Source organism: Callithrix jacchus, chromosome 7, assembly GCF_049354715.1.
Source record: "Callithrix jacchus isolate 240 chromosome 7, calJac240_pri, whole genome shotgun sequence".
In the NCBI taxonomy this organism is placed as follows: domain Eukaryota; kingdom Metazoa; phylum Chordata; class Mammalia; order Primates; family Cebidae; genus Callithrix; species Callithrix jacchus.
In genome coordinates this window covers 31,988,989-32,010,665 of record NC_133508.1, presented here as the reverse complement: position 1 = coordinate 32,010,665, position 21,677 = coordinate 31,988,989, and the positions used below count along the sequence as shown (strand labels likewise).

The 21,677-nt window shown below is 42.5% G+C and overlaps 2 protein-coding genes across 8 annotated transcripts in view; one reads left to right on the top strand and one right to left on the bottom strand.

Annotated features, from left to right (window-relative positions):
* Positions 1 to 21,677, top strand: part of EPC1 (enhancer of polycomb 1) — a 109,342-nt gene that overhangs the window by 16,868 nt on the left and 70,797 nt on the right. For 4 of the 6 annotated variants that reach the window (XM_035307136.3, XM_035307135.3, XM_078329850.1 and 1 more), the window contains exon 1: positions 18,265 to 18,660. The exons of the other annotated variants lie outside the window; for them this stretch is intronic. In XM_035307136.3, the coding sequence (XP_035163027.2) occupies positions 18,508 to 18,660 (153 nt within the window). In that variant the 5' untranslated portion in view covers positions 18,265 to 18,507. Of the gene's footprint in view, positions 1 to 18,264; positions 18,661 to 21,677 lie in introns of those variants that run through there. 6 annotated transcript variants of the gene reach the window in all.
* Positions 1,979 to 20,285, bottom strand: LOC144576902 (uncharacterized). 2 transcript variants are annotated; one of them, XM_078329851.1, is made up of 2 exons: positions 17,905 to 20,285; positions 1,979 to 9,681 (listed from the first exon to the last, which is right to left on the bottom strand). In XM_078329851.1, the coding sequence occupies exon 1, from the start codon at positions 19,219 to 19,221 to the stop codon at positions 18,799 to 18,801; it is 423 nt and encodes a 140-aa protein (XP_078185977.1). In that variant the 5' UTR covers positions 19,222 to 20,285; the 3' UTR covers positions 1,979 to 9,681; positions 17,905 to 18,798. The 2 variants fall into 2 exon arrangements, with proteins under 2 accessions (XP_078185977.1, XP_078185978.1); XM_078329852.1 differs by having other exon boundaries at positions 17,905 to 18,745.

Genomic DNA, 21,677 nt, shown 5'->3' with positions numbered 1-21,677 from the left:
TTCGAGACCAGCCTGGGCAACATGGCAAAAATATAAAATTTTCTCCACAATAAAAAAAAAAAAAAAAATACCCAGGTGCGATGGCACATGCCTGTAGTCCCAGGTACTTAGGAAGCTGAGGTGGAACAATTATCTGAGCCTGTGAGGTCAAGGTTGCAGTGAGCTGAGACTGTGCCACTGTACATCAGCCCAGGTGACAGAGTAAGACCTATCTGAGAAAAGAAGCGAGAGAGGAGAGAGAGAGAGAGAAAGAAAGAGAAAGAAAAGTGCAAGGCTGGGCATGGCGGCTCACACCTGTAATCCCAGCACCTTGGGAGGCCAAGCCGGGTGGATTGCTTGGGTCCAAAGTTCAAGACCAGTGTGGGCAACATGGTGAAACCTCGTCTCTACTAAAAATACCAAAATCTAGCCAGGCGTGGTGGCATGCACCTGCAGTCCCAGCTATTTGGAAGGCCAAGGTGGGAGGTTGGCTTGAGGAGAGGTAGAGGTTGCAGTGAGCTGAGATTGCATCACTGTACTCCAGCCTGGGCAAAACAGCCAGGCCCTGTTGAAAGAAAAGAAAAGAAGAGAAAGAGGAAGGAAGGAAGGAAGGAAGGAAGGAAGGAAGGGAGGGAGGGAGGGAGGGAGGGAGGGAGGGAGGGAGGGAGGGAGAAAGGAAGGAAGGAAAGAAGGAAGGAGAAAGGAAGGAAGGAAAGAGAGAGAGAAAGGAAGAAAAGAGAGAAAGGAAGGAAGGAAAGGAGGGAGGGAGGAAGAAGAAGTGAAGGGAAGGAAGGAAAGGAAGGAAGGGGAAAATGCAGTTCAGGTGACAAAGCAAGGCCCTGCCTCAAAAAAAAAAAAGAAGAAGAAAAAGAATAATGCTCAGGTTTTTTTCTGAAATAATAAAACAATGTCTAATACTTACTGAAATCTTATTATAATGACAGGTGCTGAAGATATCTTACAAGATTTTATAGAAATTAAATGAGGTAATGCTTGTAAAACACCCAGCCCAAAGTAAGAACTCAGAGAATTTGGTTACGTGAATTATTTATTGATTCCAAACAACTGTACAGGAGCAAAAAAATTGCTTCTAGGTTTTTTGACTGGGCTATGAATAAATTGACTTAAGACAGACTAACAAGAGAAAAATATATTTCTTTTTTTTTTTTTGAGACGGAGTTTCGCTCTTGTTACCCAGGCTGGAGTGCAATGGCGCGATCTTGGCTCACCAACCTCCGCCTCCTGGGTTCAGGCAATTCTCCTGCCTCAGCCACCTGAGTAGCTGGGATTATAGGCACGCGCCACCATGCCCAGCTAATTTTTTGTATTTTTAGTAGAGACGGGGTTTCACCATGCTGACCAGGATGGTCTTGATCTCTTGACCTCGTGATCCACCCACCTCGGCCTCCCAAAGTGCTGGGATTACAGGCTTGAGCCACCGCGCCTGGCCCCAAAAAACCATATTTCATTATATACATACACCCCACAAAATATGAGACTCAAAAAAGGGTCAGATGCTGGAAGCTTGTTTAGCATCCTTAGCTACAGAAATGAATAGGAGCTAGGGGCTTTTGATGGCGGTGAGTGGTGGGGAGCACACAAATAATAGGAGGGTGAGGGAAGGAATAATATGGTGAATAAAGATTGTCTTGAAATGCATATAAAATATTTCTCAGGTAGTAAAAGTTGTCTGGAACAGCCCTCTTCCTGTTACAGACACTTTTGCTAATATAGGTTTCTTTATAATGCAGGTTCAATAGCTGGATACTTGCAGAGTTCACTTAACAAAAGAAGTATGGTATAAAGAAGGTGACTTTTTGGCTGGGTGCTGTGACTCATGCCTGTAATCCAAGCACTTTGGGAGATCGAGGCAGGAAGATCACGAGGTCTGGAGTTCAAGACCAGCCTGGCCAACAAGGTGAAATCCTGTCTCTACTAAAAATACAAAATTAGGCCTGGCACTGTAGCTCACGCCCGTAATCCCAGCACTCTGGGAGGTTGAGGCGGGTGGATCACGAGGTCAGGGGTTCAAGACCAGCCTGGCCAAGATGGTGAAACACGGTCTCTACTAAAAATATAAAAATTAGCCAGGTGCGGTGGTGGGCACCTGTAATTCCAGCTACTCGGGAGGCTGAGGCAGGAGAATTTCTTGAACCCCAGAGGTGGAGGTTGTAGTGAGCAGAGATTACACCACTGCACTCTAGCCTGGGTGACAGGGCGAGACCCTGTCTAAAAAAAAAAAAATTAGCCAGGCGTAGTGGCACATGCCTGTAATCCCAGCTACTTGGGAGGCTGAGGTGGGAGAATTGCTTGAACCTGGGAGGCGAAAGTGACAGTGAGCGGTGATCACACCACTGCACTCCAGTCAGAGCAACAGAGAGAGACTCCGTCTCAAACAAACAAACAAAAAAGGCAGAAGAAGTACAGGCTTCCTGCCTTAAGGGTACTGCTTCTGGAGCAGAAAATGGGCACTTTTAAAAGGTAACCTAACATGAATGGTGCACAGGGGAAGAAGCAAGTAGGTGGGGCATCCATGTGCTAGCTTGTGCCTTATCTACCAGGCAGTTGAGTTGGCATCTTCATGGGCCAAAAACTATCCAGCTGGGCAAGAGTTTCATAGTGGGCATACTGTATTAGTTTGTTCTTGCATTGCTATAAATACCTAAGACTAGGTAACTTACAAAGAAAAGAGATGTAATTGGCTCACGCTTCTGCAGGCTTTATGGGAAGCATGATGCTGGCATCTGCTCGGCTTATGAGGAGGCCTCAGGAAACTTAGTCATGGTGGAAGGTAAAGGGGGAGTGAGGCTCTCACTGCCAGAGCAGGAGCAAGAGAGAGAGCGAGGAAGGAGGTGCTACTATACTTTTAAACCAGATCTTGTGAAAACTCACTCATTATCACGTGAACAGCACCAAGAAGATGGTGCTAAACCATTCATGATAAATCCACCCCATGATCCAAGCAGCTCCCACCAGACCTCACCTCCAACATTAGGGATTACAGTTCAACATGAGATTTGGGCAGGGACACATATCCAAACTATACCACATACTTTTGTTACCAGATCTCAAGAGAGGATTCTTGGATCTCATGCAAGAAAAAATTCAAGGCAAGGTCATAAGAGTAAAGCAAAAGTGAGTTTATTAAGAAAGTAAAGGAATAAAAGAATGGCTACTCCATAGTCAGGGCTGCTGGTGCCCATTTTTATGGTTATTTCTTAAGTATCTGCTAAACACAGGGTGGAGCATTAATACCTCTTTTTAGACCATATAGGTAACTTCCTGATGTTGCCACAGCATTTGTAAACTGTCATGATGCTGGTGGGCGTGTAGCAGAGGTCACGCTCATCACTATCTTGGTTTTGGTGGGTTTTAGCCAACTTCTTTACTGCAAACTGTTTTATTGGTAAGGTTTTGATGACCTGTAGTTTGTGCTGACCCGCTATCTCATCCTGTGACTTAGAATGCCTTAACTATCTGGGAATGTAGCCCAGTAGGTCTCAGTCTCATTTTACCCAGCCCCTATTTAAGATGGAGTTGCTCTGGTTCAAATGCCTCTGACATTTGGGACAGTAAATTGACTATTATCTCTCAAAGCAGTCTACTGGGGGGGTGACAGTTCCACTCTGGAGCTTGGAAGCACATAGATGAACTTGCCCTGTAGGGAGTGTCTGGTGAAGGGGAGGTAAAAAATTATAATTGCATTTCTAAATGACTAAGTAGGAAGTAGGGAATAGGGAAAATGCAGAAAAGAAAAGTGAAGAGAAAACAATAAATAGGAACTTATTCTCTTTTTCTTAGAAAAATGGGAGTATTCTGTTACACAGGATGGGTTTTCAGAGCTACTACTGTATCTGCAACTTCTCAGAATAACCAGCTCAAATATGCCAAAGAAATTTATTTTGGGGTGGCATATTCTGATCTCCCACTGTCAACCTGATCCCCAACACAACGCCTGCAGGTAGGCATTATCTCTACGTTACAGAGGAAGCTGAAGCTCATAGAGGTTATAAATTTCATTCATGTTTACAGAGCTAGGAAAAAGCTAGAGCTGTGGTTCAAACCCAAATCATGTTTGACTCCAGAGCCTGACCTTTTAACCACAACACAACACTGTATCTCTTCACAATTTGTTTTCCTAAAGCTGTTGACCTAAAGTAAGAAGCTGAGGCACAAAACACAATTTTAAGAGTTTACTTAAGCCAAAATGAGGATGGCTGCCCAGGGCACACTAAAGTTGCCTTGGAGAGTACTCCCTTGGCCTTTGTTAGGAACATGTTTTTAAAGGCAAAAGGGAACAAGGAAAGGGCTGTTTGATGGGAATCCTCATTGGTTTACAGAGACCACATTGATTACTGACTGACTGGCTATACTTTTTTTTTTTTTTTTGCCAGACTTTCGCTCTGTTATCCAGGCTGGAGTGTAGTGGTGTGATCTCAGCTCACTGTAACCTCCACCTCTCAGGTTCAAGTGATTCTCCTACCTCAGCCTCCCAAGTAGCTGGGATTATAGGCGCTCCCCACCACGACCAGCTGATTTTTGTATTTTTCATAGTGACAGGATTTCACTGTGTGGGCCAGGCTGGTCTCCAGCTTGACCTCAGGTGACCCACCCACCTCAGCCTCCCAAAGTGCTGGAATTATAGGCATGAGTCACTGCTCCCGGCCTGGCTATACGTTGTTGAAACCACGGAGTATAAGTTATGGTGTACAGTATTGTTAGCTTAATTTGCAGCTAGTTGGTGTCAGTCTAAAACTCCCAACAAGTGGCTTCAAGAGATAGTTATTTAGCTGAAGCGGGAGGTGAGACATGACTGCTGTCGCATTTCAGTGCCTCTCTGGGCCTGCTGATTATGTAAAGGAGCTTTCATTCCTCAGAAAGTTTCTTTTCTTTCTCAAAGCTCCTGCATATCATTTGCTAGCAACCTTTATCGCTGCTTTTAAAAACGGGAAATCAACGAGCAGAGAAAATTCAGGGGAAAAAAACATTTTTATTGATGTTTCTGGGGTGGTGATAAGGAAGAGTCTTCATGTTGAAAATTATAGCAGTAAAAATTATAATACAGGTAAATTTCTTATCACAAAATAATGCAAACATATCATAGCTTTCCTAAACTTTGCATTGTATTAGACACTCTTTAGCATACAGTGAAGAAATATGGCAAGCTAAGTTAAAAGGGGTGGAGAAAAGACCATTTAAAAAATATATAAAATGTATGAATTTTGATTTTGTCCAGAGACTTCCTTTTTAAGGAAACATTCAAAGGGCCCAACTCCAGCAAACAAATCTGTGATTAATTACATGATTTGGACAGGTCCTAGACTTTCCGTTCTAATGTGTTCTTTTTGGGAATGTGTCCCTTTCCCAACCACGATGGTGAAATTGGAATAAAATAATATGATATTCTTCTTTAAAATTGCATGGTACTTTAGAATTTTCAAAGATTTTTCACCATATTGTCTCATTTGTTGTTCATAACGGCCTCACAGGAAGAGAACAAATATTCTGTAGACCATGCATGTTGAGATACTTAGGGCTCAGAGATCAAATCCTTTCTATAGAGTCCTGCTGATAAACGGTAAATACTAGATTTGGATCCAGATCAGCAAATATGGAAGCCGGTGTTCCTTCCAGTAAATCCTGCTGTGTCTCACTACACTATGAGGCTGCCTTGAATGCCAACTGCTACTTATCATTGGACTGTTTTCACACACAGCATTCACCCTGAGGCAAACGGCAGCAACCTGTGCAAAGAGGCCCTGACCCCCTGGGGAGCTAGCTTGACCAGATTAGGAGATTGGGCAGGCACTGTGCAACCACCAGATGAAATCACTTGGCAATGAGAGGAAAAGAGGCAACAGGGCTCCTTGTAGACATATGCATGATACAAAACAACTAAATATACATAGGAATGATATAAAACCACTAATGATACAAACATAAATGATACAAAACTACTAATGATACAAACATAGGAATGATACAAAACTACTTAATGATACAAACATAAATAATATAAAACTACTGATACAAACATAAGAATGATACAAAAATACTAATAATGCAAACATACGAATGATACAAAACTACTAAATGGAAACAAAACAAAAAGATCTCAGAAGGTGAAGGTCATCTTTTAAATAAATTAATTTTATATAATATCTTTTAGATTTCATATGAAGATTTCTTTTTCCCCCTTAGTTAAGAATTTTCAAGCCTTTACAATGCAATATTATGTTGTATACTATACATATAAAAAATAAATCTCAGAAAAGTGATCTATCCCAAAAAACAGGGTAAAAAATACCCTTCAAAATAATAGCTTATGTTTGCCAGGTGTGGTGGCTCATGACTGTAATTCCAGCACTTTGGGAGGCCAAGGTGGGCAGATCACGTGAGGCCAGGAGTTTAAGACCCGCCTGACCAACATGGTGAAACCCTGTCTCTACTAAAAATATTTTTTAAAAAACTAGCTGGGCATGGTGGTGGGCACCTGTAATCCCAGCTACTCTGCAGGCTGAGACAGGAGAATTGTTTGAACCCAGTAGATGGAGGTTGCAGTGAGCTGATGTGGTGCCACTGCACTCCAGCCTGGGCAACAGAGACTCCGTCTCAAAACAAAACAAAACAAAATAGCTTATGTTTATTAAGCATGACTTTTGTGTCAACCCCATGCTATGCTGTTTTTGTTGAATTGTTCTTGAATTTCTTGCAATTCTGTTATGATTCCTATTTTATGGATGGAGAAACCACAGCTTTCAAAAGCTTAAATTAGTGTCAAAATCTTTTAATTAAAATTCAGTGTATTCATTTTACTAGAGAAATTTAAACGTTTCTAGTGAATTTGTTATTAAACCACATATAATATCCAAGTGCAGCAATCTGCTCAGTTCTGGTAACTGTCAGAATTTCATCCAGTTTTATATTTAAATGTTTTATATTACACAATTTTTAGCAGGATAAAAATATTTTAAGAAGGTAATAAAGATAATATTTTACATTTATAAGATCTTTATGCCTTTTCAAATTTATGTGGCAGACTTAAGTAATTAAATGGATAACTTGATTGGAAAAACTTCTATTTCCTTGAATTGCCTAGAATGAAGTTTCCTCAAGTGTGCTCTTATAGAACTAAAAGTACTAATTAATGGTGTATAGAAAGCGGTTCTATGGTCAGAGAACTTTGGAAAATACTGTGCTAAGCATCAGTAAGTGGGTTTCTTTTCTGCAGGACTTCTCTAAGCCTATATATGGTGAGCCTATACCTATCTGAAAGAGGAAAATTTAATAAGCAGTATTTCCCTATTAGTTTATATGTAATTCTTTACCTAACTCTCATTTCAGAACATCAGCATTTCATGGAGCCTAATTTGGAAAATGCTAAACAAGTATCTGGGAAGAAATACTGATATTTAAAACCTAGGTGCTTGTCATGTACTCAGATGGACCATGAAGCAGCTAACCTTCATTTGTGTAGACTTGGCACTATTATTATTCAAAGAACAGTGATTTGTTCTATGCCTTAAACTATGAAAATTTAAAGCCATTTTCTTTCCTTTTTTTTTTTTTTTTTTGAGACAGAGTCTCACTCTCTTGCCCAGGCTGGAATGTAGTGATGTGATCACAGCCCACTACAGTCAATCTCCTGAGCTCAAGTGATCCTCCCACCTTGGCCTCCCACTTAGCTAGGACTACAGGTGTGTACCAGCACACCCTGGCTAATTTTTGTGCTTTTTGAGAGATGGGGTCTTACTATGTTGCCCAGACTGGTCTCAAACTCCTGGGTGCAAGTGATCCTCCTGTCTCAAAAAGTACTAGGTTTATAGGTGTGAAACACATCTAGCCTAAACCCATTTTTTATTTTAAATGTACTATTCAGATTATATGTGTTCTTTATAATAATGAAAAGTTAGTAGATTCTATACTTTAAGATAGCTGTGCTTAAGTAAATTATTTTATAGATGGTGGATATCTCTATATATCTCTGTTAAATAATAGAAGACTATTTAATGAGATGGGAGCATTCTCAAATTATACTGAGAAGCAGACTGGGCACAATGGCTCATGCCTGTAACCCCAGTGCTTTGGGAGACCAAGATGGGCAAATCACTAGGTCAAGAGATCAAGACCGTCCTGGCCAACACGGTGAAGCCCCGTGTCTACTAAAAATACAAAAATTAGCTGAGTGTGGTGACATGCACCTGTAATCTCAGCTACTCGGGAGGCTAAGACAGGAGAATTGCTTGAATCTGGGAGGTGGAGGTTGCAGTGAGCCGAGGTCATGCCACTGCACTCCATCCTGGCAACAGAGCAAGACTCCCTATAAAAAAAAAGATTCAAAAATTAGTCGGGCATGGTGGTGGCCACTTGTAATCCCAGCTACTCTGCAGGCTGAGGCAGGAGAATCTCTTGAACCCAGGACGTGGAGGTTGCAATGAGTGCAGATCTCACCATTGTACTCCAGCCTGGGCAGCGGAATGAGACTCTGCCTCAAAAAAAAAAAAAAAAAACTATATATATATATATATGGCGGGGGGTGGTAAAGGCCACAAAACAGAATAAACAGTATTATCTCAATAGTGTAAAACAAGCCAATGAAAAGCAAAAACAAAAACTAACAAATGGGGGCAGGTGTGGTGACTCACACCTATAATTCCAGCACTTTAGAAGGCTGAGAGGCAGGAGAACCACTTGAAGCCATGAGTTCAAAATCAGCCCAGCCAACACAGCAAGACTCTGTCCCTAGAAAAAAAAAATTTTTAATTATCCAGTCATGGTGGCATGCACCTGTACTCCCAGCTACTGAAGGCTGAGAAGCAAGAGGATCAGTTAAGTCCAGGAGATTGAGGCTGCAGTGAGCTATGATAGCACAACTGCACTGCAGCCTGGGCCATAGAGTGAGATCCTGTTTCAAAAGAACAACAAAACTAACAAACAAAACCAGAACAGACCAGAAGAAACAGAAACACAAAATGTTAACCTTATTATAAATAAATCAATTAAAACCAAAAATACTATCTTGTTCCAATATACCTCCTGCTGCAGTGCCACTGTCTTATTTTTTGGCTTATGTGTTTTGTGTTTGGGAAACCAGATTCAGAAGAAATCTTAAGATCTGGATGTGGCTTTTACCTGTGTCAGTAACTCACATAGACAAGTCAGATAGGTGTTTGGTTTCCAAGCTTCTACAGCTTTAACTCTGGAAGATAGGTCACGTACTCTCTTCCAACATGGGAGGTGCTGCTCATGATAGCCACTCTGTGTCCCTGGCTATGTCCTGAAGCTTAACTGATTTTTGGCTTCAAAGTGGTCTCATCCTTATGATCAAGTACTTGAACAACGATTATAGGAGGGAAAGGTAAATGTTTAATCAATGTGCACAGGCAATGCTAGGCCTCTAACTCTTCTAATTCACGGCTCAGCTCACAGAGTCTATTCCTCCCACAGTGTCCTAAAGAAATTGGGTTTGCTGTGACCTCCTCATTCTTTTTGGTTTTCCTCCTTGATTGCCTCCTTGAAATGCCAACCTCATTTGGCTTGTCTCCAGGCATCTCCCAGCCTCTCCCTCTATTCTTTTCCTGGGTATCTTCTAGATGTTGGTATTCCCCAGGGCTCCATTCTCTATGCCCTCTGTCACTCCCTGAATCAGGCTTCACACCGAGAATCCTGCTCCATGGTCTTCCAGTCACTTTTCCTTCCTTACTAGGAAAGGGAAGGAAACTAGATTCAGATTGCTTACCTAAGCAATTGGCACAATGTTACTCAAGGTATCATGGAGAAGCATAAATACGGTGAAAGTTAAAACATTTTATTTCACCAGTCCTAATTTGTTAGGTGATAAGAAAGATAATTCTGTACCCCAAGTTTCAGTAAGAAAATAGAATTTCCTTCCTCAGTTTATAAAAGCAAAAGCAATTCATGGTATTTTCTTCCTCGAAGCTCTTCTTCCCTGTCAGTCTTTGTCTACCACCCATTAATAAATTGTACTTAAACCTTCCAACATACATTTCTACTTCATTAACAATTTTTCTAATTCCTCTAAATTTTGTTTCTTCACCCGTCATGTACCATCTATACCATACTGATTCATATATGCATTACTTAGTAAAACTAATGCTTAAGTAGTCAGTTCTATCTACAAGAGTGTAAGGCTGGGTGCAGTGGCTTATGCCTATAATCCCAGCACTCTGGGAAGCCAAGGTGGGTGGATCACCTGAGTTCTGGAGTTCAAGACCAACCTGGTCAACATGGCAAAACTCCATCTCTACTAATAATACAAAAATTAGCTGGGCATGGTGGCACACACCTGTAGTCCCAGCTACTCTGGAGGCTGAGGCAGGAGAATGGCTTAAACCCAGGAAGCAAAGGTTGCAGCCTCCTGGATTTAAGAAGATCATGCCACTGTACTCCAGGCTAGGCAACTCTGTCTCAAAAAAAAAAAAAAACCACCCAGAGTGTAAGGCGCTAAAGGTAGCACATTATTTCTTGGTTTTTTTTTGCCTTTGTATCCCTTACAACCTTGCACAAATGCCTGGGCTACACATAGTAATCTGTCAGTATGTGCCAGTCAATGGGTATAATGGGTTGACATTAATTTAACATAATCCAGTTATGTTGAGAGATACCACCAAATATTTTTTAAATGTATATGGTTTAATTTGTACATTTTTTTAAGATGGACTTCTATTCTGAGAAATTAATTGTTAAGATGAGGTAAGATGAGGCATGGAAAAGACTACTGAATGGTTCCTCAATTAAGTACTAAATTATTATTTTTCAAGTTCAACAGTTTCCTGTTCATGCCTCCCACCACTTCTCCAACTGCATCTAGTAGTATCCTCCTTAGAATGCTGTCATAAAGGTCTCAGCTGCTTGCCGGCACAGTGAGGAAGAGATCAGATGATTTATAGCAGTGGCCCCCAATCTTTTTTAGCACGAGGAACTGGTTTCATGGAAGACAACTTTTCTATGATCCAGGGGAAGGTGTTGGTTTGGGGATGATTCAAGCACATTACATTTATTGTGCACTTTATTTCTATTATTATGACATTGTAATATATAATGAAAGAATTCTACAACTCACCATAACGTAGAATCAATGGGAGCCCCAAGTTTGTTTTCCTGCAACTAGATGGTCCTATGTGGGGACAGTGATGGGAGGCAGTGACAGATGATCAGGCATTAGATTCTCAGAAGGAGCGTGCTCCCTAGATCCCTCAAATGTGCACTTCAGAATAGTGTTTGCACTCCTGTAAGAATCTAACACTGGGTGAAGCTCAGGTGGTAATGTGGGCATTGGAGAGCGGCTGTAAATACAGATGAAGCTTTGCTGGCTCACCCACCGCCCACCTCTATGCTGTGTGGCCATTTACACATTACACATTTACAATAAAGGTGTAAATCCCAATACATTTACACATTTATTGTGTAAATCCTAAGATTATAGAAAATCTAAACCTTAAGATTTACACAATGAATATGTAAAGACATTACAGGTTAAGAAGGTTATAAAAAACCTAAACCTTAGGATTTACACAATAAATGTGTAAAGACATTCTATTTAGATTACACAGAAAATCTAAAATGTGGCCAGGTGCAGTGGCTCATGCCTGTAATCCCAGCACTTTGGAAGGCCGAGGTGGGCAGATTACCTGAGGTCAGGAGTTCAAGACCAACCTGACCAATATGGTGAAACACTGTCTCTACTAAAAATATAAAAATTAGCCAGGTATGGTAGGGGGGCATGTAGTCCCAGCTACTTGGGAGGCTGAGGCAGGAGAATCGCTTGAACCTGAGAGACAGAGGTTGCAGTGAGCTGATATTACGCCACTGGACTCAAGCCTGGGTGACAGAGCAAGACCATCTCAAAAAAAAAAAAAAAGAAAATCTAAATCTAATGTAAAAGTGTGGCATCTTTTCTTAAATCCCAATATTGCTGCAACTACATTCTCAGATAGTCTCATTTGTTTGAGTCATGCATTTTTCATTTTTTTTTTTTTTTTGGTTAAACTTCATATTGAAGATAAAATTAAAATGAAGTAACTTTGAATCCATCCTGCTACTGTTTGCTAAGATTGATAATTTGCCTTTTGTTCTTTTAAGGTACAGATTGTTTCTAAATATATTCTGAATGATTTCATGTGAAACGTAGTTCTTAAAGATTATGTACAGAATTCCATGCACAAATTACTCAGTAAGGAAATCAGTAGTTCAGATATTGTTTCTGTGACACCTTATTAAATATATTGCAATGGAACTGTAACATTTTCTTTCCAACACTTCCTAGATAAAAAAATATATATACCATAAAGGGCTTCCAGTTTTTGTTTACCTAAATGTTATAGTGGAAGAACTGTTTACTGTCATTTCTTCATGTAGCTTATTATGAAAGTAAAATGCAGGAAAAGAAATGATTACCTCCAGTGAAAATGTATTCAGTATTCAGACTTTTGCAGAATGCTTTAAATTATTGCACTACATCACTTTTTAAATAACATCATTGTGCATTTACACAGCTTAAAGACATTAATTTCACATTTCCCAATTAAATACAAATACAGTACCTCACTTTACTATGGGTCCTGTGAGGTTATAGAGACCATATCTTATTTATTATTGTTTCTCCATCACAAACTGCTTTGCCTTAGCTCTTAGTAAACATTCAATAAATATTTGTTTGAATATTTTTAATATTCAAATATTAATTTTAATATATCTTGTTGTCCCATCAAAGAGAGTTCAACTCTTTGCATCACTATCCATTCTGGTTGTCATTCCCTCCTGCCTGCCTCAGAGAAAGATGGTCCTAAAACTAATCCATGTAAATGATTCTTTGCTTTTAGTATACAAACATGCCCACAACTCTCCTACTTTCCAAAACAATGAAACCCTTGACTTCAAATAGCTACATCTTTCTCTCTTTGGCCTTCATTACCAACCCTCTTAAACATCTCTGTATTTTGGGGGGGGATGGAGTCTCGCTCTCTCGCCAGGCTGGAGTGCAGTGGTGTGATCTGGGCTTACTGCAAACTCCACCTCCCAGGTTCAAGCAATTCTCCTGCCTCAGCCTCCCAAGTAGCTGCAACTACAGGTGCACACTACCATACCCAGCTAATTATTGTATTTTTAGAAAAGACAGGGTTTCACTGTGTTGGCCAGGATGGTCTCTATCTCTTGAGCTTGTGATCCACTCCCCTCAGCCTCCCCAAGTGCTGGGATTACAGGCGTGAGCCACCGCACCTGGCCCATCTCTGTCTTCAATTCTAGTTCTCTCCTCACTTCACTTCAATCTGGGACTGCACTCTGGAATCAGATACTAGGGATTCTAATCTCAGCACTGCCTCTCACCAGCTTTGTGGCTACAAGCCAGTCACACAACCTCTCTAAACATAACAGGGCATATCCCACAGGGCTGTCATGAAAATTGAGATAATGCATTTAAAGTATTTCTGTATCACCTGGCACACAGTAAGTGTTCCATAAATTGTAGCATTCTTCCTGTTGACTGAAAGCATAATAGGCGTTCAGAGATGAGGAAGATTGGGGTAGGCTTATTTTGCATCTACCTTACATAGTCAATGTTTCATGGGGGAGGAAATATTTGAGTTGGATTTTGAAAGATAATAACATCTTACATCTATAGAATGTTGATGGTGGGCTGGGGATGATTCTAAGTGCTTTACATGGTTTGTTTTACTTAGTGTTCAAAATATTCCTGTGAGATAGGATTTCAGTAGACAGTCAGTCCGAGGCAGGACAGGGAGGACAGACTGAAAAGAATAAGTCTGGGCACAGTGGTCAAACCTATAATCCCAGCACACTGGGAGGCCAAGGTGGGCGGATAACCTGAGGTCAGGAGTTTGGGACCAGTCTGGCCAACATATAGTGAAACCTCATCTCTATTAAAAAATACAAAAATTAGTCGGGCATGTGTAGATGTTTGTAATCCCAGCTACTTAGGAAGTTGAGGTAGGAGAATTGCTTGAACTCAGGAGGCAGGGGTTGCTGTGAGCCGAGACCATGCCACTGTATTCCAGCCTGGGTGACAGAGCAAGACTCCATCTCTCAAAGGAAAATGAACAAATAAATAAATAATAAAAAGAATGAATTAAAACCCAGAGGCAGGAAAGACATGCTGATTTCTGAAGATGGTGATGAAACTGCTAGCTAGAGTGAGGAGCTTAAGCAATAATGACAAACGATGTTGGACAAACTAGGGCAAAATTATAGGAGGTCTTGACAACCAAACTCTCCAAAATTTGGGTTTATCTAATGGGCAAAATAAAGAGCAGTTATAAAGATATCACTTGGAGAAGGGAAGATACAGAATGGAAGCAGTTGTTGGCACAATGACTTGATGACATGCACTGTGAAGCCCCAGGGACCCACAGCCTCTGCTTCCACTTGTGGTTACCACTGGCCACCAACAGAAGAGTACCAGCAGTTTCCTGTAAAGTGGGAGCTTTAAAAAGGTTTATTGAGGGAATGAATGAGTAAAGGATGGACTGAATAAATAAACGATGAATGGGAGGCTATTTCTAGGGGTGAAGTGATGAGAGCTGGGACTGTGTTTAAGACAATGGAAATAGGAAAGTAAATCCTAGAAACAATGTCAAAGAAGAAATCTTAAGACTTGGATACACACTCATAAAAACTATTTAGAACTATATTTATTTCAAATGTATTATTTACTGCAGAATGCACTGTCAGAGCAGTTGCCTTTGGTGCATTCTAAGTTTTGTTAAGTAGAAATTCCGCATTCAGAACAGAAATACATTTCTCATGCTATTATATGTAACAATTATTACCATGAAAACTCATGTCTCTTTGCTTTCTACTCCTACTCCATCCACCCAAGTTCTACCAGTTTTACCTCCTAAGTGGATTGTTGTTGAAGTCTCCTACTGAACTCTGGCCAAATAAACCTCCTCATTCTCAATCATACCTGACAGTTGACGCCTCTCACCCTTTTGTTCATACAGTTGCGTTCCCCCATGAATATTCTTTCTTCAATAATAGCATTTCGTTCCCATGAGCAGTTAGAACCTTAACCATCCTTCAGACTCAGATGGCATGCTGCCTTCTCCATGCTGTCTGATCCACCCAGATGGAACTAGCTGCTCTCTTTTCTGAACTCCCGTAGCTACTGCATTTCACTATATTGCCTTGCCACTTGAGTAACTGGGTATCCATTTGCCAGTATTTTATTTGCATCCCCTACAATGACAGTATTGTGTGTTACCTGGTTATACAATGCATATTTGTGACATGAATTCAAATAATCTTAAATACTCCAAATCCCTTCCCAAACAAGAGTTTCCCTCTGCCATTAGTGTATGCAGCTTGGCCCTAGTATACGTTTTTTTGCAGCATCAAGAATTTCACATCACTTTTGTTGGGGATACTTAGAAAAAGAAGTTTTAAGTTGAGAACAGAAAAGAATTGTTAAAGTGAAAGTACAGGATTAACTATTTTTCAAGGAATCTTTCGGATGGATAAATGAATCTGAGGAAAACTAAGCCTAAACCTTTCTTGCTGCATCCCTTAAGGTGAAGAGAAGTGAAGTGCACACAAAAGAGGCATGGGGCAAGACACAGCGGCTCAGACCTGTAATCCCAGCACTTTGGGAGGTCGAGGTGGGAGGACTGCTTGAGGTCAGGAGTTCAGAAACATAGGGAGACATGTCTTTAGAAAAAAAATTAGAAATTACCAGGGCATGGTAGGATGTACCGTTAGTCCCAGCTACTGATGGCTGAGGCAGGAGGATCACTTGAGCCCAGGAGTTCAAGGCTGCAGTAAGCCAACACTGAACTTAAGCCTGAGAGATAGAGTGAGACACTCTAAGAAACAAAAATTTCAAAAAAGGATTTTTTTTTAATTTTATTTTATAAAAGAGATTTAGGACTCCAGCTTTGGGTCACTGGGAACCCAGAAGGACCTGAGAGTTGGAAATCCACGGCATTGAGGAGGTGGATAAAGAAGTGATGAGAAAAAGGTGTCTCTTAGCAGATATATTATCTGCCAAAAGGCAAGCTGAATCTGTAAACTTATCTCTGAACTTAACATGGAGGGTGATTTTAGACTCTCTAGAGAGTAAAAAATGTATTCGTACTCTACTCATTATTACTATGCAGGATGTGGAAATAGTTATTTTTGTTGTTTACTGTTATTTTAATGAGGGTAGAAATAATTCATTTCTTTGGTTCACTCTTAAGACCCTATTTTATTCTTAAAATCTTAGGCTCCTCAATCATGAATTCTACTACTAGGACTTTTGGAAACCTAATGTTGTAGGCTGGAGAGAGCTGTTAGAGTAATATGCAACCAGTGTTTTCGGAACTGTTAAACCTGGCTAACCAAGTGTCATTCCACAGTGAAGATGGCAATTGTTGAGGTTCCCAGAAAGTGACTGCTCTCTAATGGCTGAGTCTGTGGACACGTCGCTGCCCTTGTCTTAATATACCCTTCTTCCCTTCATTTTTATTTTTTTGGCAAAGTCAACCCACACTTATCCTACATAATTTTACCCAGATATCATCTCTTCCAAAAAGTCTCCCCTTGCTACTTCATTAGAGCCACTCCCTGGGTTGGGCACCACCCTTGCCTCTCCCCACAGTGGCCTGGGCTTTCACTGTAACACTTAGCTGCCGTGTGGCAGTTGCCATTCGCAGGTCCTCCTCCCCACTGTGTAAGCTCCTCCAGGAGCCCTGTGGGTGCCAAGAGGACTTGGAAGGCTGAGGGCTCAATACACACATTCAATACTCACTGAATGAGTAAATGCACTGTGTCTGTATAGGAAATGTAGGTGAACGTCCTTCTGCCTCACGTAAGTAAGCTGCCAATATCGGAGTTTTAGGATAATTTTGGAGAAGTGCAATTCGCTCTGTTTTCTCCCCACCCTGCGGAGTTAGCTAAAGCAGCCTGGAGGCTAGCAGTTTGCCTGTGTGCCCTAAGCTAGTGACAGCTCATAGCAAGTCCAGTATTTAAGGAGCGTGATTACTTTTACTATGTAGCCCCCAGGGAGAAAAGTCGACTCAAAAACATTTTTGTATCTTTTTGTATCCTGTTGCACAAGATACAGAATTATGCACCAAGATACAAATTGAAACTCGAATTGAAATTTGGCTGCAAATTTATTAAACTCACCCCAACAGTCTTACCTATTTAAAAAAAAAACGAAAAGAGATCTCTGGAAACTCATTTTCATGTGTAATATAAACCGGATGCCACCAACCATATCCATCTAAATCAATTAATTCAGTTTTTGTCTGGCGGGAGTACAACAGGTCTTCATATGAGTCAATGTTACAAAGTTTTTCAGAGAACAAATGATAAGAGTAAGTGGGAACCCAAGGCTATGATGAAGCCGCAGTCAGTACAAAATCATGAGCTAGACATAAAGAACTGGCTTTAAATTCTGAAGTAGATCTTGCTTTTAAATGTTACAGTGGTGGGTAATAATTTCCTTTGCTTCTGTTACTATTAAAAAGTAAATATGTGTAGATCAAAAAAGACTACTTTGTAGAATAAGATGCCTGTTACTTATATTAAGCCCAATGCTTGGAAAATGGATCAATGACTTGATGCGGTGCCTATAAAATATTATAATCCAAAGTTGCATTAAGACATAAAAATAACTGCTGATAAAAGTTTACTCAAAGTAGCATCTGCCCCTAATTCCGTTTATATTTTTATCGTAAAGACCTAAGGCGCCTCGAGAACCAGGCTGTGCGTTCCCCCACCCCTCCGCGGTAGCCGGCGGCGCGCGGCGCCTCAGGAGCGCCACTCCGACGCCCCGCGGGGGCGGCCGTGGCCCGGGGGCGGCTGTGGCCCCCGGGCAGCCGCTGGCTGGGGCCCCACCGAGGTCCGAGGTCCGAGCCCTCTGAGCCCCCCGTCCCTCGGGCCCGAGACCCGTCTACCACTCACCCCGGCTGCCTTTCAAAACGCCGGCGTGCGGGTCGGGAGAGTTTTCCCGCAAATTATTCGCCCGTCAGAAAACGGCGCCGTGAGGGAGCGACCGTGAGAAAGTGAGCCTGTGAGCGGCCGGAGAGCACAACCCAGGAGCCGGCGCCCGGCTTCCGAGCGCCCAGTCCGCCCCCGGGCCGGCGGAGGGCGGGGGCCTCAAGCAGCGAGGCGCGGGGAGCGAGGCCGGCGGGCGCCGGGGGTTGGCGGGAGGCGCGCTCTGTGCCGGCGCCGGCCTCGAGCCCGCGCTCCCTCCCCCCGCCCGCGTGCCCGCGCCGCTGCGCGATGCAGTGTGGGGAATGGCTGGGGTTGGCTGAAGAGCGCACAGTGGAGTTTTAATGTCCGCCATGTTGGCCATGGCGTATTGAAGAGAGCGAGCGAGAGAGGAGCGGAGCGGCACAGCCTCCCACCCTCCCGGCTGGTGTTAGTGCCCGGACGGCGGGCTCTGCGCTCCGCCCCTCAAGTCCCCGGCAGCGGTTGGCGAGTGGGGACCGAACCCCCGGTTCTCCATGATCCCGCTGGCCGGGGCCGTTTCCCCAGAGCGGAGAGGTATCTGCTGCGCCTGAGATGAGTAAACTGTCGTTTCGGGCGCGGGCGCTAGACGCCTCGAAGCCGCTGCCGGTTTTCCGCTGTGAGGATCTGCCCGACCTGCACGAATACGCCTCGATAAACAGGGCCGTGCCGCAGATGCCCACCGGAATGGAGAAGGAAGAGGAGTCGGTACGTGTTAACTCCCCTGTCCGACCCACCGTCAGGCCCCGCTCCCTGTGCTGCCTGCGGCGGCGGCGGAGCAGCAAACCCACACAAAATGGCCGCCATCTTCTCTTCGCCGCCGACTCTCAGTCGCCGGCCAGGCCTTTACCCCGCCTCCCCCGGCCTCGACCCCCGGCCGCCGCGGCCCAGCGGGGCCCCTTCTAAGGCCACCCGCCGACCCCGGCCACTTGTACCCGGGTCCCGCGGAGTTCGGGGGCCCGAAAGGCACAAAGGGGTCACGTGACGAAGCTGCCGGCAGCCATTTTGTGTCTTAGTTCTTGGGTTGGGCCTTGTGCATCCGGAGAGGGGTACGGGCTGGGTGGCGGTGGGGGTGCGGCGAGCCGGGAGCCGCGGAGGACCCGCCTGCAGTCCTCTCTCTGGACCGCTGGGTGGCGCTCTAGGGCCGCCGCTGCCCGGGGCCGGGAGCGCAGGTTCTCTGCACAGTCGGGGAATTTGACTGCCCGGTGGCCTGGGAGGCTTCTTGGGCTCAGTGCAGCCCCCACGTGGAGCCTCAGACGAGCATGTCATGTTGCCTGCGGGTCTGTGAGGCTTTTCTCCCCCTCTCTGCAAGGAAATGTCGAGGGTGCTGCGTGTTTGCCCAGACGACTTACTTTCCTAGAAGATAAGACTTATTCTCAGTGTCCTCTTTCTGGGACGTTTGCATCCATTACTCCCCAGACCTAGTCAGTCGGAGGATGATAAACTGCTATCCCTGACTTTTTCTGTGATCCTTACGATTATCTTGCAGATTTGTTTGGAGTGCCTCTCTCTTCCGAAGCCTGTAACTTTATTTGTAAAATAAATTTAAGTTCTCCTGCTTTCTAGTATCTCAACATAGGGGGAGAAAAGACCCAATTTAAGTAACTGTTATATTTCTAAATTTCGAAGGAGACCTTTCTCATTCAAAACCGAACTAAAACTAAGTGACTTGATTCACGGACGTCATAACATTGAGATGTCTAAATTGGGTGGGCTTCAGCACGTAAATGACTATTGACAACTAATAGACATTTTACCATCGCTGTGGCTTTACCTTGTGGAAGTTGGGTTCGGACACCAGGATAATAGAATCTTCCTCTCATTTCCCCCAGATCCTTGACAGTATAACTTGATGACTTCTAATCCTAAGGAATTGCATACCTTGGTTTTCAGGTACAGCCATTTAAACAGGGTGCAGTGTATTGACATTTCAAGGAAGTCCAGGAGTCACGTGGATTTGTGTGCTACAATTTTGTTGTGGAAAATTGTACTGTAATACTTACCGGTACTGTAAGAATTTTTAATGTAGAAATTATGCTCTGTAATGTTGTTTTTGGAAATAAAACTGTTTAAACTCTTTGGGTTGTTTAACCTTTTAAAGTAAAATAGCTGCTATGACAGTGGAATGTTACTTTTGAGAGTAGTGTCTTAAATCTAACTTTATGGATAAACCAAGTGTATGTAGTAGCTGAGATTGTCTAGTGAGGCACTGACTTTCAGCGCAATGTCTGAGACACTACCTCTTATTTTACCTGTATCAACTTTAGAGTAGCATGGTGCCATTTGTTTATTTTTTAATAAGTGATTTGTTTTTAAAAATTAAAGTACTTGTGACTGCAGAATCTTGTCTTTTGGTTTTATTTTTATTTCTGTTTATAAGTTTTACAGATAATACTTTAAAGTATTGGGGTGTTAGTGTTACCCTGCCCTGGAAATTAATTTGTAGTTCTTGTTTTGCAGTCAAGGAAGGGGAAAGCCTTGATTAAAGCAAGACAGCACTACAGTACACTTAAGACATTTAGTTAAGTCTTGCTTCTGTGAATACTTTGGACAGTCCTGGGAGTTACAACCTAAGATTTAACAGGCCTTGATATTCCAGTGGAGTATCAAGGTTTGTTAAATTTTACAGATAGTTTTTATTCGCTGAAATAATTTTGACACACCCCCCCCCCCCCCCCCCAGACGGAGTCTCACTCCGTTCAGGCCGGAGTTTGGTGGCACCATCTCAGCTCACTGCACACTCCGCCTCCTGGGTTCAAGTGATTCTCCTGCCTCAGCCTCCCCAGTAGCTGGGATTACAGGCGCCCACCACCACTCCCAGCTAATTTTTGTATTTTTGGTAGAGTTGGGGTTTTGCTATGTTGGCCAGACTGGTTTTGAATTCCTCAGGTAATCCGCCCGCCTTGGCCTCCCAAAGTGCAGGGAATACGGGCGTGAGCCACCGCACGCAGCCAATTTTGACATTTTATACTGCAGTGGCTATCAATAGTTTTTTAACATGTGGAGTGCCTAATTTTGAAACACAGGGATTTTTTCTTTCTTCGGATAGCCTTTTTCCATCATCTGTTTAGAATTTTTCACTTCACATCCAACCAAAACTATGAATGAGAGAAGCGTAGACCTCAAGAATAGATACCGAACTTAATGGAAGAATGTAAAAGGTACCCGGTAAACCGCTCTGCAGTCCTGTGGTTCATGCTTTATTTGAACCACAAGACTGTAGAGCGGTTTACCGGGTACTTTTTACATGTGTTATGCAGTATTTGAAAAGGTATACTAAACATGAAGGTAATTGAATTCTGGATTCACCTTAGAAAAACAAAAACTTTTTGATAATTTGCTGAAGCATTTTGTATTTCTAATAAAGAGGAAGTTCTAATAAAGCAAACTTCTGCCTTTGACAAATTAGTTACGGGTCACAATAGTTATTGGTTATACTGGTTATTTTCCTCTTAGGTCACTGTAACATAGAACCTGAATTGACTGTTTTAGAAAAAATATATGTAGTCCTATGTTGGTCATGAAAGGTGAGGATAGTTTTTTTATGCACCACCTCATTAAAGCATTTTATGATCAAAATAATCTGCAGAATTGTCATGTGAAATACACCTAGTAATTGTTACATTGTTTCTGTGATAAACTTGACAAATAAGAATTCATGTACTTCCATTTAACCAGGTTTAATAATATAAGCTGAACACACTGGCCTAATGAGTCAGACTTTT

Bases quoted from the DNA above. Each gene is read 5' to 3' on its own strand.
- LOC144576902 (XM_078329851.1), bottom strand. From the start codon at position 19,221: ATGACATGCTCGTCTGAGGCTCCACGTGGGGGCTGCACTGAGCCCAAG.